Below are 9,290 nucleotides of genomic sequence, written 5' to 3'. Positions count from 1 at the left end.
TTAAGCTGCTGCCCTCCTCCCTGTGAATACCCTCCAGAGGGCAGCCTGCACATCAGGGTTCCTGAGGCTGTAGATGAGTGGGTTTACCATGGGGTTGATGACTGTGTTGAAAATCCCAATAGCTTTATCCTTATCTGAAAGTTTGATGGACCCAAGTCTCATGTAGTTAAAGATGCCTGTGCCATAGAATATGGCAACCACAGTAAGGTGAGAGCTGCATGTGGAGAAGGCTTTTTTCCTGCCTTCAGCAGAGCGGATTCGCAGAACTGCGGCTGCCACGTGGATGTAGGATGTGAAAATGAGTGCCATGGGGGTTCCTGCCATTATGAAACCCACTGCAAAGAGCAGCAGCTCATTGAGCTGGGTGCTGGAGCAGGAGAGCTGGAAGAGTTGGGGCAGGTCACAGTAGAAGTGATTGATCACATTGGGGCCACAGAAGTTGAGTGTGGATATGGCCACAGTGTGTGTCAGTGCATTGCTGAAGGCACAAGCCCAGGATGTGGCCACCAAGATCCTCTGGACTGTGTGGTTCATGCGGGTGCTGTAGGTGAGGGGCCGGCAGATGGCCAGGAACCGGTCATAAGCCATGGCTGTCAACAGGAAGCAGTCAACCCCAGCCAGCAGATGGAAGAAGAAGAGCTGTGTGAGGCAATCCCCATATGGAATTGTATGCTTGTGGGCCAAGAGCCGAAACAACATGCAGGGAATGGTGACGCTGATGCACCCCACGTCCATCACTGACAGATTCCCCAGGAAGAAATACATGGGAGTGTGGAGCTTGGGTTCCACCAACACAGCTGCCAGGATGCTAAGGTTGCCCCCAACTGTGGTCATGTAAGCCAAGAGGAAGAGTATGAAGACAAGTGGCCACAGCTTTGGTGTCTCCACCAAACCCAGCAGGATGAATTCAGTAACCGTTGTTCCATTGGCTCTAGGCTTTGGCTGCATGAGTTCCTCTAAAGAAACAACCAAGTAGGAAAGCAATCAGATCTCTTAATGAATTGAGGAAATGTAAATCACAGCTGCTGGAAAGCTCACCAATTAGAAGCTTAAAAGAGGAGCTTATATCATTCCCTCCCTTCCCATTCCTCCCTCCAAATGATGTAATTATATAATAATCTGAAAAAATATAAGAAATAATTTTTAAAATGTAACCTGTTGTTTTTGAGGTATAGCCCTTAAAGGAACATGTGTGTCAACGTGTTTGTAACATGTATCAGACCAATTGCCTAGTGCACACACAAATCACAGGCCAAATCCACACTTCATTCTAAAGAGAAAACAGCCCAGTTTTGGTCCTGTAGAAGAGTGAGCTTTGCTAGAGGACAGCATCTGATTTTTCTGGGAGAATGAGGGCAGAGAAAGACGGCACCGTTATATTTAATTTTACAATACTTGTAGTATTCGCAACACTAATCCTGAGAAACAAGCAACAAAAAAAAAAAAAAACTCTGTATGTTGGAAAGAAACTCTAACAGCAAAAATAAAAGAGCTGTCAAGACAACAGGAGTTAAAATTTTAGAAGTCCCTATTTACTTTTATGATACCAGTGTATGCAGACAGGAAACTACATTCACTGCTGTGTTTTCCTTAAGAAGCAAAATTCTCATGGTATAATGTTATGAGAGTATAGCAGAATGTGTGTGTGTGTGTGTGTGTGTGTGTGTGTGTGTGTGTGTAGTGAGAGAGAGACTAAAGGAAATTTCAACCTACCAGTGACTTTAACTAAGGTGGCATTTATTCCCTTGCTTGTTTCAGCTTTCCACATTGTCTACAATTGACAGAGTCTTAAATGCTATGTAGTGCCACACCTGGTGATGTGAACCTACTAAACACCCCATCACAATGACGTAAGGGAACAAACAATAAACAGAGCTCTCTTTCTCTGCAGCAACCAATGCCTTTGCTGTGGACAGTTTTCTTGGGGCATTCTCTGATAGCACTCCCAGATGAGCTACTGGGAAGCTTGCTCTAGGCTAGACACTATTCTAAGGACTTCACATGCAGCAGTTTATTAATTCTTTCAGCATCACTGTACAATGAGTACTATTTTATTCCTTGCTTTACATCAAGACAAACATGAGCATGTATAAAGCAAGAGACACAGGCAGGGCAGGTTTAACCCACCACAGCCCCTGCTCTTAACCTCTAACACTCCCATAATCCCAGGATCTCAAGGGCTCAAGGCCTTGCCTGTCTTAGATTCTTCCTGAAGCTCTCTGCACCACTCTTGTGATTCAAAATTCCACTCATAATCCCTGTGGCTGGACTCGTGCACTCCGAGATCTTGCCTTAGAGACAAGTAATTGAAGTTCAAGTGAGCGCCTTAGTGAGCCATAGCCACAGCAGTCTTTCGTCTTGATTTCCTGCTTTATCACCATTGCTTCTGACAGTTCCTCTGCATAGAATGCCCTTGAAGTGCCCTATGGCCACATCTCCATGACTTCATCGAAATGATGCTATTTCCTGACTACAAAGTGGCATTTGTGTCTTCAAATTCCAATTCGCTGCAATTATGTTCTATATGTTGCTTACCTTATAGAAATCATTTAACTATTTACCTAATCACCCCAGTTTAACTCAAGGGTAGAATCTATATCTTATTTCTCCCTATAATGCATAGATCCACTATATCTATGCACCACTTCACAAATAAGTGGATGGATGCACTGGTTGACAAAAAAAAAAAAAAAAAAAAAAAAAGGAGCATCAGTAGCTAGCAAGAATTATCAAAAGATATTTTTAAGAATTATCACAAATATGAATGTGGACAAGCTAGACTTTGAGGAATTTTGAAAGGAGGATGGACAGAGTTGAGTGAGAAGCACAGGTTTTCCTGCAGGTGGGATAATGATCAGAAATATCTTTTAATATAAACTTTAGAAATCATTTTCATAGTCAGAACAGTTATTCGGTAAAAAAGAAAACCCAGTCATGCCATGGCACAGAACACTAGCTGCTTCCTTGACCTCAGCCAAGAAGAGACCAAGCATGCTTGCAGTCACACAACACTACCATCCAGATGTCTGTGGTGGGTAGGATCTTGAGAGGACCATCACTGGTGAGGACCATCGCCGACACTGAACCAGCTCTTAACACTCATTTGTGGAAGACTTGTCATCTGGAGCAAGTCTCCTTTCTGATTTTGAGAGACTGATCTGTAAAGCCAGGAAGGTCAACTTGCTGAGAAACAGCTGAAGTTCCCTTCAGGTGACTTAAGGGCAGAGGAAGGGCCATTAAAACTCACCTGTTGATGGTGCAAAATCCAATCTGGTTCTGTGGGAAAGGATGTGAAACACACAAACTCACTCAGCTTCAGTGAAAGAAATAAGGAGCTATATATATAAAGAGAGAGAGGGAGAGGGAGAGAAACAAGACAAAGAGAGGTTGAAGCATCTCTGTCCTGGGGATTTTCCATCATAGTGTCAGCCCCTTGGGACCTCAAAATTAGTCCCAAGAAATGGGAGAAAGGTGTGCATATAGGCAAGGCCAGGTCAAAGATCCAAGCCCTAATAAACATCACCGTGGTGAGGCAATGGGGACCCAGAATTTTTCCTGTCTTTGTTCTCACCTTCACTTTGTCTGCAGCACACAGAGGAGAGATAGCAGGAGGGCATAAAGAGCTGTCTGCTGTCCCAAAGTCTCTCGGGGAATTAGAGGTGGAGCTAGGACTGAATGGGGTCTTTAGGCTAAGAAAACAGCTGCTTTACATGCCTGCTACAAACAGGATTTGAGGACTGTGCAGGAATGACTTCTATCTTGTGGACAAGGAGAGAAAGTTCTTTGGGTCTGGGGATGAAGGGAAAAGCTAAGAAAGGAGACGAATCAGAAGACGCCCATGGCAACCAAACCAAATCCTCAAGGATAAAATGTGTTCCAACCTAGAACCTTGTTAGTGAGGGCCAGAGGGACTGTGTCTTGGGATTCCTGTAATGATCCTGGGAGAGACCTTGGAAACACTGCTGCGCTGGGGAAAACAGGAAGTGTGGGGATGGGGGAGCCAAAGTTGTTCCCTAGTGTGGTTTTCAGGCCGGGCCCTTCATGCTGGGAGCCTTAGTGATACAGATGATGGAAGAGGGAATTGGAGCAGCTGTGCAAAGTGGCATTCAAACTCTTTAGCCCTCTCAACAACTGGGCTGCCCAAACCCCAGAGGTAGTGCACACTCTGTGGAATGGAGAGACTTGTCCTCCATTTCTTAGCAACTGCTTATCCCCCTTGGGCCTCAACTTTCTTATCTGTGAAATGCACATGATTTTCTTTCTTAAGTTTTCTGTGAGAATAAAATCCAACAATCTATGCAGAGTTCCTCCTAGGGGGTGGCCAATACTTTCACTAACTTAAGAACAATGGGTATCATTCATCACATACTCGCTATATTAGTATACCAAGATCTTTACATGGGGTTGATTGGGTTCCAGTCATCTTTCCAGTGATTCTGTCATGTACCCGTATCCCTCCCTCACATTTTACAGAATTATAAGTTGAATTTCAAAGTGAGTCAGTCATTTTCTTATAGCCACACAGGAATCTGATGACTAGGGGGTTAAATATGCATTTGTACCATTCTAAGGAACATAGTCTCAACAGATATGCTATGGGGCACCCTCTCTATCTCCTTCTTAAAGACCCATTGGCCACACCGTGTATTATTTTTAGATCTATTTTTGTGTGTAGCATTAACCTTTCTTTTTATCTTATTTAACACTTTTTTTAGAATTTCATACATGAGTACTATGTTTACATCATTCCCACTGCAACTTCCCCTCCTTAAACTCCCCTTATGCCCTTCCATTCCTTCTCAGATTCATGACTTCTTTTTAAATGTGTGTGTGTGTGTGTGTATGTGTGCATAACCTACTGATCCCATTTAATGTTGCTTGTATATGTGTATGTTTAGGGCTGACCACTTGGGACTGGACAATCAGTTACATCCCTGTGGAAGACTGACTTTCCCCTCTCTCTTAGCAGCCGTTAATTGCCTGTAGCTCTTTGTCTAGGTTTAGGGCCTTGTGGAATTTCTCTCCATCATGTTGGGATGTCACCTCACAGCCAGCAGCCCAGCCCTCACAGTCTTTCTAACCCTCTTCCTTGAAGTTCCCTGCACCTTAGATGTAGGAGTTGGATTCTAGTTGAATCAGTTGGAGATTGGCACCCTACGGTCATTCGTTCTCTGCATGTGACCATCTGTGGATTTCTGTGATGGTCTCTGACTGCTGCAAAGAGAAGCTACTTTGATGAGGCTTGAAAACTAAAGGCACGTGTATATATAAGAATAAGAATGTCGAATACAGCTGGTAGTTCTACTGGCTTAGGAATCAGGCAGTAGGAGACTCTCCTTTAGAGTCTATGACCTCACCAGGCATTAGTAGTTGACTAGGTCATAGTACAAGGCACAAATTCCCTCCTACTAAGTGGATCTTAAATACAATTATACAGTTGTTGGTTACCTCCAAGATATAAGTGCCACTATTGTACTCTTGGGTATATCTTGCCATTCTGCCCATTGTTGGGGTTCATAAGCTTGGCAGCTGGGTAAGACTTTTAATTGCCTTTCTCCATTGGCAGCTTGCATAGCACCTTTGAATACTATTGGTAGTTTTGATTTTTGTGATATTATTGGTGCCTATGTAGGATAAACAGGAGATGATCCCAAGACATCCTAATCCTTGTAATAACAATCTGTGATCCAAGGAGATTTATGTATGCTTTATTGAGGACACAGGAATGAATTAATTACCACCAGAAAAGTTTTTGCCAAATTGTGCTGTGATGAAATATGCCTAAAATAAATTGCTTGGGGTCAGATTTCTGAAGTTTGAATCAACACCCACCAGCTAATAAGTCATGCTGAATTGAGATGTCTTCTTGCCTCTCCCACAGATTGTTACTCTAATGGCCATGGAGGTCACTTAGACAACCTCATCCCTTGCAATGACAGATAGAATGGCTGGATGTAGTAGCCTAATCCGGCAGTTTTACTCTTTCAGAACCAAAAATACAACCTTCTGCCCCTTCTGGGCTCTAAAGTCTCCACTGAAGACTATTCCATTGATTTGCTATTCTAATGGGCCAACTTTGCATATGACTTAGCCCATGTGTTTGTCACTCCATTGTCTTCCTTCTAAATACTTAGCGTTTGACTATAACATGATGTGGTGAGTTTCTCCTCTGGCCCTGTTTGGCATTATTTGTGTCTCTTGTACCTAGATGGCATCTCTTGCCCTAGATTTGAAATTTTTTTCTTTTATTGGAAATATTTTCTGTGTCTTTGGTACCTAAGTGTCTCCTTCTTTATGCATATACTTTATAAACTAAGTATTTTTACTGTGTCTTACAGATCTTCATCCGGCTATGGATGGAGATAGAAACAAAGACCCTCATCAGAGCAACGGACTGAGCTCCCAAGATCCAGTTGAAGAGCAGAAGGAGGGAGAAGATGAGCAAGGAAGTCAGGACCATGAGGGGTTGATCCACCCACTGAGACAGTGTGCCTGTTCTAATGGGAGCTCACCAAATCCAGCTGGACCGGACTGAATGAGCATGCCATCAAACAGGACTCTGAATGTGACTGACAATGGGGGCTGATTGAGAAGCCATTGATAAAGGCACTGGGACTTGTTTCTACTGCATGTACTGGCTTTTGGGGACCCTAGTCTATTTAGATGCAAAACTTCCTAGGCCTGCCTGTAGGGAGGAGGGCCTTGGACTTCCCACAGGGCAGGGTTTCCTGCCCTCTCTTAAAGAGGGAGGGGGAGGGAGGAAGGTGAGTGGGGGAGCAGGAGGAGAATGGGAGGAGGTGAGGAAGTGTAAATTTTTTAATGGAAAAAAGAGAAAGGAAGAAAGAAAGAAGGAAGGAAGGAAGGAAGGAAGGAAGGAAGGAAGGAAGGAAGGAAGGAAGGAAGGAAAGAAAGAAAGAATTTTTTAAACTGTTGAGAGTTTCATACATATCCACAATTATTTTAATCATGTCTACTTCCATCACCCCTGTGGGATTCCCCCTGGAGTCCTGCCCCAGCACATCTGCTTTTCAGTTACTTGTCTTCTTTTCCTTTTAGAGAAATATCCCACTGTGTCTAATCAAAGTGCCTGAGGTGGGGTCACCCACACCCGTGGGAGCACATTTACTTTCTAATCACCGTGTCTCCAAATAATTCACATCGTGGGTGGTGGCGTCAGGGATTCTACAGATGAATTGGGAAGGAATCGCTATTTGAGTCATATCATGAAAAATACTTACTTGAATATAATCAAACGTAGGTGAACCTCCAAAAACTGCATCTCAAGACAGCAATTTTTAACACAATAATGATTTTTAACTATTTACAGTTATACATTAGAAGACTTTATTTATAACTGCTACCAAATATTTGGAAAGAATAGTTTCGTTTACCATTGTAATAATAAAATAGTGTAAATTTTATGTAGAACGTGAGAAAATATGCATCTAAATCGCAACTTTTATTTCATTCAGCTCCAAATTTGTATTTATCATAACTTAAAGAAATACTTTTGGGAAAATAAAACAAATCTCTAAGGAAAAAATCTTGTATGGATGTTGTTTTTTTTTTTTACTTCCCCTTGAAACAGGTCACCGTGCAGCATAGGCTGCCCCCAGAGTTGCTGTCTGAATTTCGCATCCCACTGCCTCCATCCTCACGTGCTAGGATTACAGGCACGCACAGCCATGCCCAGTTTATGCTGTGTTTTCCTCCCTCCTGCTCAGCCTCATGCCACGTCTCACTTTCCTGTCAGGACCCTTCTCAGGGCAGCCTGCACATCAGGGTTCCTGAGGCTGTAGATGAGTGGGTTCAGCATGGGACTGACGACAGTGTTGAGGATGCCAATGCCCTTGTCCTTGTCTGAAGCCTCCACTGAACCCAGCCTCATGTAGCTGAAGACACCTGTCCCGTAGAAGATGCCCACCACAGTGAGGTGGGAGCCACATGTGGAGAAGGCTTTCTTCCTGCCCTCAGAAGATCGGATTCTCAAAACTGCAGCTGCCACATGGATGTAGGAGGTGACGATGAGAATCACAGGTGCACCCGCCATGAGGACCCCCAGACCAAAGAGCAGCAGCTCATTGAGCTGGGTGCTGGAGCAGGAGAGCTGGAAGAGCTGGGGCAGGTCACAGTAGAAGTGATTGATCACTTTGGGGCCACAGAAGTTGAGTGTGGATATGGCCACAGTGTGTGTCAGTGCATTGCTGAAGGCACAAGCCCAGGATGTGGCCACCAAGATCCTCTGGACTGTGTGGTTCATGCGGGTGCTGTAGGTGAGGGGTCGGCAGATGGCCAGGAACCGGTCATAAGCCATGGCTGTCAAGAGGAAGCAGTCAACGCCAGCCAGCAGATGGAAGAAGAAGAGCTGTGTGAGGCAGGCTCCATAAGGAACTGAACGCTTGTGGGTCAAGAGACGACCCAACATTGAGGGAACAGTGATGCTGATGCACCCCACATCCAGCATGGACAGATTCCCCAGGAAGAAGTACATGGGAGTGTGGAGTTTGGGTTCCACCAAGACAGCTGCCAGGATGCTTAGGTTGCCCCCAACTGTGAGCAGGTAGGCAAAGAAGAAGATCACAAAGATGGCTGGCTGCAGCCCTGTTGACTCTACCAAGCCCAGAAGAATGAACTCAGTAACTGCTGTTCCATTGCTCTCAGATTTGGACTCCATGAATTCCTGTGATAAGACATTTCAGAGTAGAAATGATCCATCTTTACTATAATTAGTTAATAAAAATGCACTGGTACGTTTTCATATGCTATGCCTGAAGGTAAGTTTATGTGTGTCCCAGCGGTAGTGTGGTAGCTTGAATGTAATTGGCCCCCATAAGCTCATAGGGAGTGGCACTATTGGGAGGTGTGACTTTGCCAGGGTGGGTATGGCCTTGTTGGAGAAAGTGTGTAACTGTGGGGGTGGGTGTGGATGTCTCTTTTGCTTAAACTTTGCTTGGTGCCACAGCTACTTCCCGTTGTCGTTGTCTTCCAATCAAGATGTAGCCAGTACCACGCTCTCCACCATATGTTAATGGACTAAGCCTCTAAAGCTGCAAGGTGTCACCTCAATTAATTGTTTTATTTTATAAGAGTTGTCATGGTCATGATGTCTCTTCACAGAAATAAAAACCCTAACAAAAACAGCTGTTTTCTCTCCTCTGGCCAAACCTTAACTTATTATCTCCAGTTCTTGACTTTTACCTCAAAACCTAACCTTTTCATTGCCTGATGGTACCATTACTTCAGACATTTCTCTACACACCATGAGAAGTCGTTAATGGATAGAGAAGATG

General features: G+C 44.1%; 2 protein-coding genes across 2 annotated transcripts; both read right to left on the bottom strand.

Moving 5' to 3' along the window:
- Positions 1-948, bottom strand: LOC126492452 (olfactory receptor 3A1). The gene has a single exon (XM_050128915.1). The coding sequence runs from the start codon at positions 946-948 to the stop codon at positions 1-3; it is 948 nt and encodes a 315-aa protein (XP_049984872.1).
- A 6,631-nt stretch (positions 949-7,579) lies between these two features.
- On the bottom strand, positions 7,580-8,999 carry LOC126492431 (olfactory receptor 3A1-like). Its single transcript, XM_050128874.1, has one exon. The coding sequence runs from the start codon at positions 8,672-8,674 to the stop codon at positions 7,739-7,741; it is 936 nt and encodes a 311-aa protein (XP_049984831.1). The 5' UTR covers positions 8,675-8,999; the 3' UTR covers positions 7,580-7,738.
- Between the last annotated feature and the right edge of the window lie 291 nt (positions 9,000-9,290).

This window comes from Alexandromys fortis, unplaced genomic scaffold, assembly GCF_014885135.2.
Source record: "Alexandromys fortis isolate MF-2015 unplaced genomic scaffold, M_Fortis_MF-2015_v1.1 scaffold_80, whole genome shotgun sequence".
Taxonomy (NCBI): domain Eukaryota; kingdom Metazoa; phylum Chordata; class Mammalia; order Rodentia; family Cricetidae; genus Alexandromys; species Alexandromys fortis.
This window is presented reverse-complemented; position numbering and strand designations above follow the sequence as displayed.